This window comes from Cyprinodon tularosa, unplaced genomic scaffold (genome assembly GCF_016077235.1).
Source record: "Cyprinodon tularosa strain WSP-4 unplaced genomic scaffold, ASM1607723v1 ctg84, whole genome shotgun sequence".
Lineage (NCBI taxonomy): Eukaryota > Metazoa > Chordata > Actinopteri > Cyprinodontiformes > Cyprinodontidae > Cyprinodon > Cyprinodon tularosa.
In genome coordinates, this window is record NW_024039607.1 from 4,446,626 (window position 1) to 4,466,472 (window position 19,847).

A 19,847-nucleotide genomic window follows, 5' to 3' on the forward strand; every position below is an offset into this window, starting at 1 on the left:
GAGACCAGGTATTCCACAGTTGAAAAAGAATGCCTCGCAATTAAGTGGGCTGTGGAATCATTGCGGTATTATCTGTTGGGGCGCTCTTTTACCCTTGAAACAGATCATAGGGCGCTGAAATGGTTGCACCAAATGAAAGACTCTAATATGCGTATTGCAAGATGGTATCTGTCATTGCAGCCTTTTGATTTTACAGTGCAATATCGGTCAGGGAAGTCTAACCTTGTCGCTGACTGTCTAGAATTGATGAGGATTGAACAACTGTTGTCCTGGGTGAAGGGGGGAGGAAATGTGATGGAGAGCAGAGGCTCCATCCCTATTACCGGTAATTGATATTTATTTATAGAACAGATAGTTTGTTTAATATCTTTATTTCAGTTTGTGTTGTGTTAATTGGGGTTTACCTTCCTGGTGTGTCTCCTTAGAAGGGTGGAGCATACCATGTGAGCTAAGAAGGATAATACTCGAAAGTTAGGTTATATTAAGTTTGATTTAATTTCTTGATTGACTTTAGGATTAGTTGTTTCTAAGTTGCATGCATGTAAATATTTATTTGTACCCTTTATTTTGTGTTGGGTTTGTAAATAATTTATGGTTGTTTTGTCACCCCTTCACCTGGTGTGGAGTGGGAGTGGCCAAAAGCTAAATCCAGCTGCTGTGCTTGGCAGTAAAAAAAATGGGTGTCGGTGTATTGGTGAACTGCAGCACCAATAAAACATATTCCACCAAGTCTTGTTGCCTCACCTCCTTCTAACGCAGTGCCGCTCTCGGAGAATGACAGTAGTATGTAACCAGCTTTGGTACTGAGAGTGAACAAACTATTTTAAATAAAGACAAAAAATTAAAATTGAGAAATTCAATTGACAATTACATTAAAACAAATATAAAACATGCAATCTTTGAATTATTAGTGGCCCATTGTGCTGCCTAAAGGCAATTTATGTATAGAGCAATTCACATAAGTTGCTCTACACAGAAGCAAGATCACACATTTTCAAACGACACATCCTCAAAAGAGATAGGATAGGATCACTCCACAAGAACAGTTTCTTCCCATCCACTACCAGCCTTAAATAGCACTGCCTCTCTCCCTCCCCAGTTCAGGACCTACCAGCTACACCAATGTAGCATCTCCATATCTTCTGCATTACATTTATGCACACTCTACTATGTAAATAGTATATAGCTATGTACTATATATTGTATATATCTTTAGATTCTGTATGTATATTTTGTCTGCATCATCAACACCAAGTCAAATTCCTTGTAAGTGCAACCCTGTCATGGTTTTGCTTCTGTGTAAGTTTTATCTTTGAGTTTCATTAGATTTATTTCCATTTTGTGTCATTCTAGTTATTTTTTTTATTGTATTTCAGTTCTAAGGTATTTATTGTTTGCCCTATGTTGCCCTCTTGTGTCAAGTTCCTTCTCCTATCTCCCTTCTAGACTCCTCTGTTCACACCTGCTCCCAATTTGCTGATAAGCCGGGTCTTTGTTTCTCTCTCCCATATACGCATCTCCTGCTCAGACACTGTTGTTGGTTAGTCGTCATTTCATCCCCTTTGAGTGAGTTTTTGTTTGTTTTTTTGTGGATTCTCAGAATTTATGTTTTTGGATTTTTGCTTCTGTTGCCCTTTTTGGTCAATTAAATCTGCAATTAACCAACTTCAGCTTCTGCGTTTCTGTCTGCATTTGGTTCCTGTCAAACCTCCACCCAACTTGATACAAACCTACTTGGCAATAAACTTGATTCTGATTAGAAAATAACAAATGTCAAATATTTTTTATGCAGTGGTTGTCTTTGCAAGAGATTAATAAACATATAGCAAAGAAACTTTAGTCACACCATGTAAAAAGTAATTATGTGTGCCTTGTTTTATTTGTGTATTGTTGTGTTAGTCAAGCTTAAAGAGATGAAAGTTGGTTTTTCTTTTCAGCAGAGCAAATAATACCCCTTTTAACTGCTCAATAAAAGATGATGCTGCAAAATTGGATGCCAGCAGGAGCTCTTGGCATGGCATGAGAGTAAAAGATGTTCACGATTCAAAACCAAGTGGAACAATAATTAAAACCTAACTGAATCGTGGATTTAAACACCAAATGCATCCAATTAAGGAAATCCAAAGGTGGTAGGAGCTGAAAATTGTTTCCTCTTATTTATCCATTTGTTTAGAAAATGTTGCTGAAATTTGTAAAAAAAAAAACCACTGACACTGAGATAAAATCTACACTTAGATAACCCAGACAAAAAATCTAAATAAGTAGCCCCAAGATAGGGTAACAAGTGTAATCATGCACAATTTATCAGATACTTTAAATAAAAACTATTTTCTGTATTAACAACTTCAAGAGATTTAAGTTGTCATTATAGGGCATAGTGGCTTTGCAGGGATAACTGCTTGACCTGTGTACAGAGGCTTTGGTCCTCGGTGCAGCCGTTGCAGGTTCAAGTCCCAGCCTGTTAACCTTTGCGAAATGTCTTCCCCCTCTATAATCCCAATTTCTGTCTGCCCACTTTCAAAAATAAAAACAAGGCCACTAAAGCCTTAAAAAAATCTTTACTTGTCATTGTGCATAGAAATGATCTGACCAGACTATATCCTAACAGTATTTCATAGGCACTTTTTAAAATCTTCTGCAACAAATAAGATTCACTATGTTCTTTTTTAGCAATGGAGTTTTGTGCAATGGATGTACAAGAGTCTTTTAAAACTGAGTGCATTATCTTTGCTTTCATTTAAAATCGTTTACCACCTGTTTGCAATTCTTGCTCTTTGCAAGAAGTGAAATAATTTACCCTTGACTTCCAAATTATTGCTTCAATGGAGACAGTAGGACTTTTTTATGCTTTGACCATTTGTATTCCTCTATATATGATTACTTTGTAAAAACTGATATATTTCAGCTGATTTCTTGGCTTTCTATGCCATTTTCACCAAAATGTGTTTCTTGTGTCTTGTGTTAGACCTTTTTTTTTTTTACCTGCCATGTTTGCTCTATCTCTATGTGGATTGCTGTAGTTGCTACATAAATCTTATGTATTTTCTTTGGTGGCTCAAATAGTAATATTTAAATTGAGGAATGTTGGGGTGTTTATTCCCTATTTTACCTGATTTTAAAGCACAAACTAAATACAGTTTCCTCTTAAATGTAGGTTTATATTATAAAGATATAATCTTATTTTATCACCAGTATTAAAGCATATGCTGTCTTATGGTCCAAGATGCCCTCTAACAGACTTTTTTCTTTATTCAAACATAGTAGTTTAGCCAGAAATACCTGCTTCTAAGTAATTACGCATAGTTTTGTTTAGCAATTGTACAGGAATTGCTGAGCTGCTTGAAGATGGGCTCACACAAGCTGACATAAAATAAAGTGGAACACCGTGTTCTGTCCCATTGTGTTTCACTCACAAGACATAAACTGATCAACTCTTATTTTTAGCTAACATCATATTATTTACAGAAATGTAATTCACAGATCTTTATGTGGTTGCTAAAACAAAAATACAATAATGTTCTTAATCGGCTCAACACTTTCAGCTTTGTATTGATTATATTCATGCAACAAACATAACAAGGTTTAGAAAATAAGAGAAATATGTTAAATAACTGGGTGAAAATAGAAAGACAGTTTTCATAAAGCCTGGTAATTGTGAGACTCTTGCAGAGGCAGACAGCAGGAGCTGTCCATAGTGCTGAATCAGCCACCCATGCTGGGGTGTCCATGCACTCTGTGGATTGCGCAATCACCTACACATGCTTGTTTAACCTACATGACTACATTTTTTTGGTTTTAATTCTATCACAAACAGGGGGGCCTGAATAAATTATGCATTTTTGTTTGCTGTAAGCAGTCATCAGTATAGAAATGTGAGGAGCCATGCACTGTTATTGTAGTAACAGAAGCTTTTCCTGCTTGCCGATGAAAAAAATTTATACAGCTGCCTTCATATAAAAATAAATGTTTTATTGTATCAGGTTTACTTCATTTTAAGCTCAATTCTAAATGTATGGAAACATTTTAATTCTATTAGTTGTTTTAGATTGCAGTGTTTCACCACGTATTAGAGTTGAAACTGTTAATCAGATCACCCATGATTAAGATCATAATGATTAATGAATAATCATTAAATGGATGCACAATAAAACATTTAATTTGCTGAGAAAGTAACACACTTCTTACTTAACCTAAAACTGTAAATTTATATGTTAATTTTGAATTTAAAATAATAAAAGAATGTCTTTAAATATGCTCTAAAAGCCTTGAATTCATTGCCTCTTGCATTTTTGTTTTATTCAGTAGGCAGTTTATACCATAACCTTAAAATCCCCCAAAATCTAATGAATATATTTTCCAGCATTTGACTCTTTAATCATCAGTAAATTCCTTAAAAAGTCTGTTGGATCAACCCCTTTCGTATTTTTTATGCCTTTTGTTGTAGGGTCCAAATACTGCAGGTGGCAAGTGGCACTTTTATTTTAAAAGTCCAAGATGGCTGATTCAAAAAACACTTTAGGATACATACTTTTTTGTTGGAGACATGGTATAAAAAAGAGAAAAAGGGAAATAAATAATATTTTTTTGTTATATCAAAAACTTTTAGAGAGAAATGGGGATCATCATCAGTTATACACTTTATATTTAATTGCAATGTCATTGCAAGTTTAGCTACTTTCACATATGTTTATAATATTTTGTTTTATGCTTTTAACAGCTTTAATAAGTCTTTTTTTAGTATAGGTTTATTCCAATCAACATTTCTCAGATGTATGATTATCAGGCTGGTTTGACTATGGTCAATTAGCCTACATTCTTCCCTTTTAGCTCTAATTAAATAATTAAGCACTATTACCGTCATTATTATTCATCCAATCACGTGCTTGCTTTATTCAGGTGTTTGGACCAATCAGAACACGCTGAGCAATTTCTATCGCCGAGATTAAAGTTGTTGAAGGAGCGCGTGTGCGCGCGCGAAGAGAAATACTAACCGGGGCGCGAGACAAGCGAGACAAGGCGGTGGATGAAAAGCAAGCATTACTGGATATCCATTAATTCCGATATTGTACTGGTTGCAGTTATTTCCACCCGTTTATAAGCGTAAAGATGAAATGAACAGGGTCGTTTTTAAAGGATTTGTCTTTTTTTTTTTTTTTGGTGGATTTTGTGTTGGGATCCTGAGACGTCCAGTCATCTCTTCCACGCCATATTTCACACCTCTGTATGAATAGTTTTGTCCTTCTTCTTTCTTTGTCGCCACGGACTTCTTTTTTTGCTACAAGAGGAACATTTCTACTTTTCTGAGATGACGGAAATCAGCGAAAAGGAGAGCGAACCTCAGAGCCGGGACCTCAGCCGGCAGGGCTCCACCGTGCCCGGTCAGCCGGAATCAAAGGTAACACACCTGTTCACAGAAAAGAAAAATAAACAATAACAGCTTTAGAACAACAAAACCAACGATTAATTATTTAAACTAATGATGAAGGGCTGTATGACATCTTGAACGGTCATTAATAAGACTAATGCGATATTTTTTTTCTAAATAACTGTCTGAAAACATTGTGAAATCTATTTCAATAAAAATATTGGTAACTTCAGATGGAAATTGATGACTAGGCTCTTTCTGCCTTACGAAGCTAATTCCGTGGTGGCTCTGGGTGTTACATAACAACTCTAAGCTACTGTAATTCACCCACCTTGCCTGACCTTTAAAGTTAGAGCGCTGAGATTACACCAATGTGTGCATGTTCTCCTTGAGATGTGCACTGTTAAACCTTTCTCTCTGGAAAAATGCATTTTCTTGGTTCCTATTTATAATATCCTCTTTTCATATCAAATGGTTTTCTATAGCATTTTTCTCTGGAAATTGAGATGGCCATAAAAAAATTAACAATATACCTAGAAAATCATTTTCCATTATTATCCTACTTTGTAGTTATAACTATTTTCTATTTTGCTGTCAAAGTCTATCAATGTTTGATTTTTATTTAAAATCCACTGGAGTGTATACACTGAAAAAGAGATTTCAATATAAGTCCTTGAAATTAGTGGATTTGCACTTGATCTGATTAAAACATTATATAAAATAATTGACCAACTGAATAAGATCTTTACACTAAAGATGGAGGAAAAACATGTCCATCTTTTCAAGTGCAGTGTAATTATTTGTCCTATTTTAGGAGCCAACATACTAACTTTATAGAGGAACTTTACTTACCTCATAAAAATGAAGGGAAAATACACTTATTTTAAGAATTGTATTAATTTTGAGATAAATTTTTGAAGTGTATTCGAATGATGCCATTCACTCAGTATTCCATCTAGTGTTCTTCAAACTGGGGAAGAAATACCTTTTCTTAGTTTTATATTATGGATTTAGATACTGCCTTTAGTGGCCAGAGGTTGGAAATATTGGCCTTTATGTCACATCATGTTTATACAGAAACAGAAAATGATGGACTAATATTAAAGGTATTGTGAAGGATTTTTTAAAAGACCCGCCCTCTCCACTTTAAATAAAAATGCTCATGCAAGAGCATGCACAAGCCCATTTCTCCTCATGCCCGCCCCGTTTAAAATATGCTGTTCTCACAGCTCATACAAGCTTACTGTGTCCACATACAGCAGGGACTATAAAGTGGACTTTACAGCAAACTCAGTTAACTTTCCATTCGGACAGATGGTCACTGCTTTTGCTCTGTTGGCCACGTAACTCATCCTCCTCATCCGCCTTCGCCATCTTTGTTATTAGCTGCCGCTGTCAGGTAGCGACAGCGTATCGTGACAGCAGGCCGCTGTGACAACAAATCCCATAATGCTTTGCGAGGACAGTTCTCCACGCAAAGCATTCCGGGATATATCTGCCTCTTCTGAGGCCTTTCTTTTCTTCTCATACACTTCGTAGACACTTTTTCCCTTACGACCATCGGCCAGTTTCAAAGAACCATGGTGAGAGAGGTGAGCTTCAATGACTGTCTGTATCCATAGCTCACCACATATGTACGCCTGAAAGTGCGCATGCGAGGAGAAAGATGGCTAATGGGAGGAGCATGTAGGACGGCCTTACGTAAACATGTCCCCAGAATGATTGACAATTAGGAGGACCACTTATTTGGATGATCCACCCACAAATAAAAGATTGTCCTCTATACCTTTAAGAATTGCCACAACAGTGATCAACTTAAAATAATGTATGGATTAAAACAATCTAAAGCTACATTTTTCTCTTTTTCTCATTTAAAGAACTGTTTGGATGCAAACGCATTTGGGTTATTACATTTGAAGGGAGATGTAAAAACACTAGTTTAAATGATGTCTTTGCCCCACTGGGTAGATTACATTAACCTTGATGGAAAAAACTTCATAGATTTCAGGTAACAAAATGGTTCAGCTCATATAAAGTGATTAGGCAATTCATGATGAAAAACTGTAAAATAAAATGTTATTTTCACAAATATTTTAATTCTTGAGTTTGTGCAACTGTTTTACACAGGGATTGTTATAATGTTTGGCAGAGATTTTCTTTTTTAAACTATCAATGTTTAAATTTTTTCCACAAATGTAAGCCTGATCTGTTTTGTGTGTCCCAAAGTCTTCAATGTGCTCTTTGTTCTTTGATATACTTAAAAAAAAAAAAATCAGAACAACTAATGAGATTGTTCTACACTGTTTGACCCTATTTACTAAGGAACTTGCAGAGTTAAATGGCTGCACTTAGTTTTATTTGGTGTCAGGGTTATTTGGGTTGAATATGAATACACATGTGCACTATAATTGTCAACATTTTATCTTTATAAAAATAAGTTAAAGTTCTTTTCAAATAACATTAAAGTTTGTGTTTATCTTAACTCAATAAAATGTAAGATGTTTAAGTGGTATTAATAGTTTTGCAAAGCAATAAAGCTGCCTCACACTTGCTGGTAATTCTAAGGTGTGGATTTACACCTAATCTTGTAGTATTTTAATGGTTTATACTGCTTATCTTATTAAATTATCTTCAGATAAAACCTTGGACACGCTCAGACTCATTAATTTGACCCCTGACTCAGTTTTTTTCTCACTCTCAGCTCAGCTGCAACCATTTATTGCTTAATTACTAGTGGTTTGATCTCTGATAGATCTTCTTGGTTATGTCCACAGAGGCCAGGATGAAGCCCAGCATAATAGATTTCTTGTTGTTGTCTCTGTTTGTCTACATGCCCTATAATAAATAGTGGACAGCAAGTGCTGCTTAAATTTATGAGCCAATCAGCTAGCAGATGCTTGCAATGTCCTGCTTGGGCCTAAATCATAATTCATCCGATTGGCTGTCAAGGTGAAATAGATCTCCAAGCTGTGTGGACCATGTAGTTCAGGTGTTTGTTGCAACCCAGTCTGCTAAACATCCTGCAGAGAAGAGAGGAGGGAAGTTGTTAAACTTATGTCCCAAGACATGTCATTGAAGAATTTCTTAAGCACATCTTTTGAGGTTTTCTTTTTTTCTTCCAATCACTGTTAATCCTTTGATCTTTTCTTGAAATTTCCCAACAATCTTAACCTTTCGATATCCTTCATTTGCATCAATCCGTCTCTACCCTATGCTGTCTCTCTCAACAGTCTCTCAGTCTGTCAGCAGCATCGCTCCTTTATGTATCTCTCCTATCCCTGTCTGCTCTCCCCTAGAGTATTTATTACACTGCTAAGTGGGCCCGCCAGCTTTCTAGAGTGCTTCTAATAGAGGCAGCGACACAGAGTGAATAGTGATGCCACCTCCTCCACCTACGGGCTGGGTGATGGCTCCAAAAATATTATTATTCCTCTATAATCACTTGGAGCACATGTCTTTCAAATACCTTGCACTCAGGGTTGGATTTATTTATGAGAGAATAAGGGGATCAGACTGGACGAAATACAACGTTCTACCATATCTCTCTTTTTAATGATTTCTAAAACTAATTACATATTTCTTCTCTTTATTGGACTAGTACACAAGAGAGAACAGCATTTTTAAACATGAATAACAGCTACAACATCAGGAGGCCTGGAGTTTAAATAATCCATTTAATTTCCGGTTAATCATTAAGTCGCATAACTCAAAATGGCTTTACAATAATGCACCATGCTAACAAAGCTCTTCAGTTTGCTTGTGTTTAGAAAAACACAAACTTTGTCATTCTAAGTGAGGTGTTTCAGAATAAAGTCAGAGGAAGCAAAAAGATGCAATTTCAGGAAAAACAAGCGCTCTCTGTTTAGGTCTTTCTGCTCTTCCTTTAGGTTGCTACTTTAACAAGGAGCAGGAATTCAGCAGAGAGCAAAAATATTTCAGCAGTTTTACACTTTTTCTGTTGAGGTAAGGTAAGTCAAGGCAAGGAAAGTTTATTTATATGTATATTTATTTTTATAAAGCACATTTCAGTGGCAAGACAATTCAAAGTGCTGTACATGAGGAAACTAATTGAAAAAAGGGACATCCCAAATGCACAGAAGTGAAACAAAATCATTAAAATAAGATGATTAAAAAAGATACAAGTATTTTTTTTAAACCAAATGATTTTAAAAATTGAATTAAAGTTGAACTGGAAACTGAGCTAATATTGTTTAGATGGCACAGTTAAAGGCCACCCTTAAAAAAAACAAAAAAAAAAAAAAAACATTTTTCTTCCCTATTTAAAGCATAGTAGGGTTCCAGAGCATTAACATTTTCCGGGAGTTTATTCCCGATTAGTGGCTCATAAGAATTTAAAGATGCTTTTCCTTGTTTGGTTATGGGTGTGCAGGTTTGAACAAGAATAGTTTGAGGTCTGGGTGGTACATTCACTGATAGCACAGTAAGCATGTGAATGTACTTTGAAGCTATTCAGTGATTTATTGACTAAGTAAAGCATTTTAAAGTCTTTGTTCTGCGAGACAGGGAGCCAGTGGAGGGAGTTTAGAACTGGGATGATTTGCTCCACTTTCTTAGTTTTGGTTAAGATGTGGGTAGGAGCACTCTGCATTAGCTGCAGCTGTCTGATTTATTTTTTTCTATGCACACCTGTTCAGACACCTTTGGAAGATCACTTCTATTAAGATTAAAGCATGGATTAGTTTTTCAAGGTCCTGCTGAGACATTAGTCCTTTAATCCTGGAGATGTTCTTTAGCTGATAGAAGGTCTACTCTCAGTGAAGAGGTTGGATTTGGAAATATTGACAGCCTTTTGGAAATCTGCATTTGGGAAAGGATTTTTACTTTAAAGAAAATGAGACTGTTGTTAAAAATTACTAATACAATTGTGCTTGAAAGTTTATATACCCTACAGTTAAATAAAATTATAAATTCACAATAGTAATTTAAATAACAAAACTTAATTCTAAAAAGCAAAAAGCCCCATATTTGTTTTACTAGCAGCTGTTTTTTTCCTATCTTTAATGAAAGAGTATGTAAACTTTCAAGCGCCACTGTAATCACTAACGTAAAACGTTGAAGACAACTAATGCTCCTTTTAATTTATCTTATGAATTGAGGCTTAGATCCAAGAGTTAGTTCACTGGAGCTGAGAGCATTATAGTAATGAATGAAAATTAAGTTAAGCTTACCAATTGTTGTAGTGTTATTTACTTGTAGGAATGCGTACTGGTCATATTGATCTCTCTGTGTTTAAACCAGTGTATAGATAGAGTCCAATTCTAATCTACATTTCATAATTTATTACTCAATACTTGATAAAGTAGGCAACATTTTTGAGTGTTTGTTTGATGGCTGAATCAATGACTTGAAATATTTATGCCAGCTTCATTTGAGGTGGACTTATTTATTTTGTATCTAAACTAGTGTTGCACTGATACCAATACCAGTATAGGGCAGGGCCCCGATCCAGCACAAAAACTGGGGGTATTGGCGACTATAGGGCACCGATACCATTTCGAGAGCCAAAAGTTTGTTCAACTATTGTCACCCTATCCAGGTAGGCAATAAAAAGTTCTACAGGATTCACTTTGTATTAGTCTTTTTCCTGCTTCACAAAGGTAGGCAGCAGCTTAACAGAGCTTAAGCCAAACGCGAGTGTATCAGCATGTCATGATAGATGCTATCCAAGTAGTGCTGGAAGTGAAGAAGGAGGTAGAAAAAGGAAGCATGATGCCTGCTATCAATATTGGGACCTCCTGATGGTCCTCCTGATTGAATTAAATTCAATTTAGTTTATATCTCTATAGCGCCATTTCACAACTCATGTAATCTCAACTTTTTAATTCGACCAAATCATACAGTCAAATTGTTTTGACTTTGAGTTTTCTATCTAAGGAAAACTAGTTGATTGTATCGACTCATTGACTCTATGAGAATCCTTCACACCAAGCATGCTTGTGTTGAGAGGAAAAAACTCTTTTAACAGGAAGAAACCTGCAGCAGAACCAGATTTAGTGTGAACGGCCATCTGCCGATGTCAGAAACTCGAAACCTTGGACCCAATATTCAAAGGAGACATAGATAATTAATAGATAGATAATTTATCCAGCATTTTCTGAAGAAATGTTAAGACGTTTATGATTGAGCTCTGAGATGGAACAAAGGACATGTCTTCACATCCACTGACCACAGGCCATGCTTACACACTGTCTTTAGTAGAGGCAATTGCATTTCTACTGCAGAAAATGGATAAAGGAATACATTCAACATCGGATGGGCTAGAGCAGTGGTCTCCAACCCTGGTCCTCAAGATCTACTGTCCTACAGATTTTAGATGCATCCCTGCTTCAACACAGCTGAATCAAATGAATGGCTTGAAAAGGTAATCAATCATTTGATTCAGCTGTGTTAAAGCAGGGATGCATCTAAAATCTGTAGGACAGTAGATCTTGAGGACCAGGGTTGGAGACCACTGGGCTAGAGCATCAACCCCTAATGAAGCCTCCTGGTCTGTTGTTCAAAAGGACAGGGAACAGTGAGTTATTGCCCTGGTTTGAACTTGTGTCCAAACTCTAATCCCAGCCACCTCACTCTGTTCAGAGCCCCCCATCCTATCAGGGAGGTTTTTCATGGAAACTACCTTGAAAAAGGACATTATCCTAATTGGTAACCCTCTGCACAACAGAGGGTTCTAGTATTTAGCGAGTTCCTCTAAAACTCCATGGGCTTAGGCCTAGAGAAGCTCTTATCTTTAGCGCTCTGTGATAGTGACGTATTTTAAGCAATCAGTGGGATCGGATCCACTTAAGTGGGCGGCTCTTTAGCAGACCAAGAGGCACAACTGCATTCATAGATGCCATCATCCCCATTAGTTGTAAGATCCTGTCAGGGCAAAATGCATCTACATTTTTCATTTGGTGAGTTAAATCCAGAGCACCATTTGCCACAAGGCAAGTAAATGTCTGGACCCCAGGTGCTGTTCAGTCACGTCCTTTCATCTTTTATTTTGGTAAGTATCCCTATGTCCCTTTGTTCCTCCTCTGTTGTACAAAGAGCACAACTTCAACACCCTGTCAATTAACAAGAACTCTGCAGCTAGGCACACTCGAGCAACCAAGCCTGCATGTTTTGCTCCTATGAATTTAAAAATAATAAAGTCGTGCATGCTCTCCTTGAGCTGCGAGGAAGTCGTTGCGGAGCAAGACGGGAGGATCCGCGGAGGCTGTAGGCTTTGCTTTGTGCAGGCAGTCTGGAGCAGAGTGGGGTGAAGCGGAACTGCGCGGTTACGGAGGTTGTGGGATTTCAGGGTAAAACACAACATGCGACTGAGGAGGAGGAGCAAGGATCTACACCCCCAGGTTGAAAATAAAGTTTATTGAAAAATGGCGCTTTCGTGAAGACTGCATTTTGCAAGAGCCTGGCTTATTTATGACGGATGATGCTAAGCTAATGAGCTGCTCAGTGTGCAGCAAATACGCAAAAGAGAACAGACACGATTAAATTGTCTCTGCCTGTTAACTAGAGCGCACTGGTGAACACAAACACAGTAAATGCCACATTCGCTGGATTTCCATTTCTCAGGCTCAATCAAAACAACCCATGCCACAGCACCTGTGAGTACGCTTATGGCTATATTAACACAAACACACACAGATGAAAATATTGTTTTGCACTGCCTGTGTCTTTGGAAGAAAGGCTATGCTTTTATTTATGAACAATATAACAAATAAAAATAGTTTGCTGAATGGTTTTATCAAATAAAAGTATATTGAATTTTCACTGCTTTGCATGAAATTTATTTAAAGGTATAGTGGAGGATTTTCGCAAATGTTTGAAAAGACTCGCCCTCTCCAATTAAAAAAAATAAAAAATAAATGCACATACACAACTCTAAACCTATTCCCAAGAGGGAACGCCTATTAAGTTAAGTTGCTGTTTGTATTGCTTATACAAGCTTATTCTCCAGAAGAACACAAGTTTTTTTTGTCATCATTAGAGGCATTATTAGAGGTGGCTTCAGCCAGGACACTCAAGTTGATATAGAACAATGTGTGGCACTGAGTAAATACACTGGAAGGGAACTAAGAACAAGGAATAACTCAGAAAGCAGAACTCCGTAGGAGAATGAGAAAACAATGTGGAAAAGACGCTAGTAAAGATCAGGGGTTTATTGAATGGAATACATTGAAAAGGGCATTCTTGATTTGAGTTTTGTGTAGTTTGATAAAATGAGAAGGAGGTAGTGTTATTTGGGTAGTTGGAGGGTTCCTATGAGTTGATGTGTTTAAAGTTCTTTTTGGAACTTTGACTAGGAGAGGGTTGAGGGTAACCAGTTGGATGCGGAGCAGGCATGCAGGGGAGTGCTTAAGAGTACTTGAGTAGGGGAGGAAAACCATGGTAGGTAAAAAGATCTAGAAGGTTAGGACAAAATAAACTGTTTTAAAAATGTCAGCTGTTTCCTCAGTCATGATATTAGATTCTGAAAACTGCTTTGTCAAGCTCTGGCATCTCTCATAGTACTTCTCTTTGGCCAACAGATATATGATAGCTCTAAGTCTCTTTATGTGTAATGAAGCTCATAACGTAAGGCCCAGAATCTAGACAAGACAGACAGTGGTATAATTCAAAGCGTTTATTTAAAACATGGATTACTGAAGCGGGCTGTGGCTCTGCAAAGGTTGCTCCAGGGCCGGGGCACTGGCCATCAGTGGAAACTCTGGTTTCACAGTTCAGTCCACCTCCATAGAACACTGTAGGATCCAACCGCAGGGTTCGTAATTAGATACAGTGGGCGCCGCCCAGAGTGAAGCAGACAATGTAGTCCCGGAGGGCAAAAAGGAGTCTGAGCCAGAACAGGGAAACTGATCAGAACAGGAAAGCTAAGAAGTACAGGAGTCCGTAGCCCGGTCAGGGATACCGATGAGGACAGGAACAGGCTGGTCTGGGGTTCCAGGAGTCCACACACAGAGTTCAAGCAAAACGTTCAGATTGTAACAGAAAAGATCAGTGGTAGAGAGGCAGAACAAGGTAGGATACCAGGAACACTATGGTACGTTAAAACTCGCTCTCTTCACTGAGTCAAGACGGAAACAGGGCACCCCCAGTGGACAAGAGACAGAACATGATCAGGAAAACAGGAGCACTACAAAACTAGAGAACATAAACTGGCATCTGCAATGATCTACAACACAATCTCAAGGATCTGGACCCGATAGCTGGGACTGAGCTGTATATATGGAAGCAGGATCAGGTGGATAAGATGAGTGGTAATTGGAAACCGGGCAGAGTTAGGCTGGTGAAAGAAATTGGCAATTAGACCAGCTCTCAGAGCCATGAGAATAACATATCTTTATCTCAGGACCACTCCCTAAAAAAACAATAGTTCTTCCTTTTAGAGATGATGTGTATGTTCAAGGAAAAGCTGTGCTCAAGTGGCATATTTTGTGTTTATACAAATTTGTCTTTATCCAGAACAACCAGGAACTTGAGAGTTGTTAAATATTTAGAAGACTGCAGCCCTTTCTCGTCATCTCAACAGTTTCAGCACGGTTCCTGAATTGTCATATATTATCTACTGTGTCCGTGAGGATGAAATAATGGTTGTACGCTACATAAAGTCTAATAAAGTCTTTGCAGTAGCTGTGACTGCTGATAATGCAAGGTGTAGATATGCTGCAGTCTCTAGGGCCTCTACACAGTTCACTGAATATTTGGTAAACACAGAGACATTATAAAGAGCCTGCAATGATGAAAACTACCTCTTTCCTGCGTTGCCTCTCACCTTCATTTCACATTTAACTCCTTATCAGTTTTATATTATTATTATGTCCTACTCATATATTATGTAATGTCTTTCTCTTTCCATTTTCACTGTCCGGTGACCTTTTCCAACTGTCCTTCAGTTTCCCCTTCTTTTTCTCTGCTGCAACATCACTTTTAATTTACCATTTTGATCTTTCCCCTCCCTGATGTTTGGATAGTGCCTGATTGTTAAGATAAAGGTTATTTAGAAACGCTCTAGTGAGAGATGAGTAATAATGGAGCATAAAGGCACAATCAGCTGACTATCCATCCATCCATCCATCCATCTTCCTCCGCTTATCCGGGGTCGGGTCGCGGGGGCAGCAGCTTAAGAAGGGAGGCCCAGGCTTCCCTCTCCCCAGCCACTTCTTCCAGTTCTTCAGGAGGAACCCCAAGGCGTTCCCAGGCCAGCCGAGAAACATAGTCTCTCCAGCGTGTCCTGGGTCTTCCCCGGGGCCTCCCCCCGGTGGGACGTGCCCGGAACACCTCACCAGGGAGGCGTCCAGGAGGCATCCTAAACAGATGCCCAAGCCACCTCAACTGGCTCCTCTCGACGTGGAGGAGCAGCGGCTCTACTCCGAGTCCCTCCCGGATGACCGAGCTTCTCACCCTATCTCTAAGGGAGAGCCCAGCCACCCTACGGAGGAAACCCATTTCGGCCGCTTGTATCCGCGATCTCGTTCTTTCGGTCATGACCCAGAGTTCATGACCATAGATGAGGGTAGGAACGTAGATCGACCGGTAAATCGAGAGCTTCGCTTTTTGACTCAGCTCTCTCTTCACCACGACGGACCGGTACAGTGCCCGCTTCACGGCAGACGCTGCACCAATCCGCCTGTCGATCTCCCGCTCCCTTCTTCCCTCATTCGTGAACAAGATCCCAAGATACTTAAACTCCTCCACTTGGGGCAGGACACCCCCCCTGACCCGGAGAAGGCACTCTACCCTTTTCCGGCTCAAGACCATGGCCTCGGATTTGGAGGCACTGATCCCCATCCCGGCCGCTTCACACTCGGCTGCGAACCGATCCAGCGAGAGCTGCAGATCACGACTTGATGAAGCCAACAGGACCACATCATCTGCAAAAAGCAGAGACGCAATCCTAAGGCCACCAAAACGGATCCCCTCAACACCTTGGCTGCGCCTAGAAATTCTGTCCATGAAGGTAATGAACAGAATCGGTGACAAAGGGCAGCCCTGGCGGAGTCCAACTCCCACTGGAAACGAGCCCGACTTACTGCCGGCAATGCGGACCAGACTCTGACACCGGTCATACAGGGACCTGACAGCCCGTATCAAAGGGCCCGGCACCCCGTACTCCCGGAGAACCCCCCACAGGGCCCCCCGAGGGACACGGTCGAACACCTTCTCCAAGTCCACAAAGCACATGTAGACTGGTTGGGCGAACTCCCATGCACCCTCCAGGACCCCGCTGAGGGTGTAGAGCTGGTCCAGCGTTCCACGACCAGGACGGAAACCACACTGCTCTTCCTGAATCCGAGGTTCGACTATCCGACGGACCCTCCTCTCCAGCACCCCCGAATAGACCTTGCCGGGGAGGCTTAAGAGTGTGACTCCCCTGTAATTGGAGCACACCCTCCGGTCCCCCTTTTTGAATAGGGGGACCACCACCCCAGTCTGCCAATCCAGGGGGACTGCCCCCGATGTCCATGCAATGTTGAAGAGTCGTGTCAGCCAACACAACCCCACAACATCCAGGACCTTGAGGAACTCCGGGCGGATCTCATCCACCCCCGGGGCCCTGCCACCGAGGAGCTTTTTAACCACCTCGGCGACCTCGCCCACAGAGATTGGAGAGCCCAGCCCAGAGTCCCCAGGCCCAGCTTCCTCAATGGAAGACATGTTGGTGGGATTTAGGAGGTCTTCGAAGTATTCCGCCCACCGACCCACAACGTCCCGAGTCGAGGTCAGCAGCACACCATCCCCACTATAAACAGTGTTGGTGCTGCACCGCTTCCCCCTCCCGAGACGCCGGATGGTGGACCAGAATCGCTTCGGAGCCGTACAGAAGTCTTTCTCCATGGCCTCTCCAAACTCCTCCCACACCCGAGTTTTTGCCTCAGCAACCATCCGAGCCGCATGCCGCTTCGCCCGCCGGTACCCATCAGCTGATTCCGGAGTCCCACAGGCCAAAAAGGCCCGATAGGCCTCCTTCTTCAACCTGACAGCATCCCTCACCGGAGGTGTCCACCAACGGGTTCGAGGGTTGCCGCCACGACAGGCACCGACAACCTTGCGGCCGCAGCTCAGATAAGCTGCCTCGACAATGGAGGAACGGAACATGGTCCACTCGGACTCAATGTCCCCCACCTCCCCCGGGATGTGTTCGAAGTTCTGCCAGACGTTCCCAGCAGACCCTCACAACACGTTTGGGCCTGCCAGGTCTGACCGGCATCCTCCCCCACCACCGGAGCCAACTCACCACCAGGTAGTGGTCAGTGGAAAGCTCAGCACCTCTCTTCACCCGAGTGTCCAAGACATACGGCCGCAAGTCCGATGAAACGATGACAAAGTCGATCATCGAACTGCGGCCTAGGGTGTCCTGGTGCCATGTGCACATATGGACACCCTTATGCTTGAACATGGTGTTCGTTATGGACAATCCATGACGAGCACAGAAGTCCAACAACAGAACACCACTCGAGTTCAGATCAGGGCGGCCATTCCTCCCAACCACGCCCCTCCAGGTCTCACTGTCATTGCCCACGTGAGCGTTGAAGTCTCCCAGCAGAACAAGGGAGTCCCCAGGAGGGGCACCCTCCAGTACCCCCTCTAAGGACTCCAAGAAGGGTGGGTAATCTGAACTGTTGTTCGGCCCGTAAGCACAGACAACAGTCAGAACCCGTCCCCCCACCCGTAGGCGGAGGGAGGCTACCCTCTCGTTCACCGGGGTAAACCCCAACGTACAGGCGCCGAGATGGGGGGCAACAAGTATGCCCACTCCTGCCCGGCGCCTCTCACCGTGGGCAACTCCAGAGTGGAAGTATGTCCAGCCCCTCTCAAGGAGACTGGTTCCAGAACCAGAACCATGCGTTGAGGTGAGACCGACTATTTCTAGCCGGAACCTCTCAGCCTCACACACTAGCTCCGGCTCCTTCCCCACCAGCGAGGTGACATTCCACGTCCCAAGAGCCAGCTTCTGCAGCCGAGGATCGGACCGCCAGGGTCCCCTCCCCCGGCCGCCACCCAACACACATTGCACCCGACCCCTATGGCCCCTCTCACGGGTGGTGGGCCCATGTAAGGGGGGACCCATGTTTCCTCTTCGGGCTGAGCCCGGCCGGGCCCCATGGGTAAAAGCCCGGCCACCAGGCGCTCGCCATCGTGCTCCCCCTCCAGGCCTGGCTCCAGAGTGGGGCCCCGGTAACCCGCGCCCGGGCGAGGTGAACGCTGGGCGAGGGAACGCTGGATCTAATTATTGTACTCATCATAAGGGTCTATAGTCAGCTGACTATATTAAACTGAATGCATCATTTTGTAATTTTACAGCTAGAATGCGCAGGCCATTAAACCAGCAGTATGTGTGTATTTAGTCAACAAAAATTAGTGCAGATTTTCTCCATTTGCATTTTATAACTGTGCTAGTATTTACTGCGTTCCTCTAAAACCCGTGTTTTAGTGCTTCTTGCACATAAATCTGCAAACTTCATGAGCGTTAATGACATTTCTTAACAAAACAGATTTAGTCTTGTATTTGTTTTTTCATAACTCCCTCTGCAGATTAATACAGCACTTAGTCACAATTTCTTATTGATGCTGTGTTTGTAATTTCTATGCCAAAATGATTACACAAGCAATCATCTGATCAGAAACACATGTAGACTGAAAGTACTAGTGAGAAAACAAAAATGCCTATCTCAGTGCTAAAACATACCAAGCTAGGGATAATTTATGCATGGACAACTCTAAATAAAATTCAGTGCAACTAGTAGTAAAAAAGATAACCTACATGCAAAAACAAAATTGTTTGTATCCCTTGTTTGATGAAAGTAAAAAGCACAAGAAGGCAAGGTTGGCTTAAAAGGTTGCCCAACAAAATTTGAAGTTAAGCATACCTTCATCTCTGTCCAGGTTTTTTTTCTTAATTATAATTTTTTTATTCTGTAGTAATTCTGTTAAAGCATGGTTTAAAAGCAGTGTCTGCTTCTTTCATTTGTTCTTTTCCATTGAATATTTAATCATTAGTTTTGTCTGAATTTATTTCTGTGAACATTGGATTTTTCTTTTATTACACAGGATTTTTTTGGTGTATGTGTAAACTATAAGATGTACACTTAAAAAAGATGTACATTTATGTAAATGAATCTTGGTGTAAACAAATTTTATTCTGTTGAGGTCTCAAAGGTACAGTGGGGCAAAAAAGTATTTAGTCAGCCACCAATAGTGCAAGTTCTCCCACTCAAAAAGATGAGAGAGGCCGGTAATTTTCATCATAGATATACCTCAACTATGAGAGACAAAATGAGAAAAAAAATATCCAGAAAATCACATTGTCTGATTTTTAAAGAATTTGTTTGGTCAGTTACAAACAAGCAAGGTTTCTGGCTCTCACAGACCTGTAACTTCTTCTGTAAGAGGCTCCTCTGTCCTCCACTCGTTACCTTCATTAATGGCACCTGTTTGAACCCGTTATCAGTATAAAAGACACCTGTCCACAACC

General features: G+C 40.8%; 1 protein-coding gene across 1 annotated transcript in view; it reads left to right on the forward strand.

The window, feature by feature from the left end:
- The first annotated feature begins 4,959 nt into the window (after positions 1–4,959).
- LOC119774902 (SH3 and cysteine-rich domain-containing protein 2-like) overlaps positions 4,960–19,847 on the forward strand; it is a 44,351-nt gene continuing 29,463 nt past the window's right edge. The window contains exon 1 of the mRNA XM_038272631.1: positions 4,960–5,395. Coding sequence (XP_038128559.1) covers positions 5,306–5,395 — 90 coding nt within the window. The 5' untranslated portion in view covers positions 4,960–5,305. The remainder of the gene's footprint in view (positions 5,396–19,847) is intronic.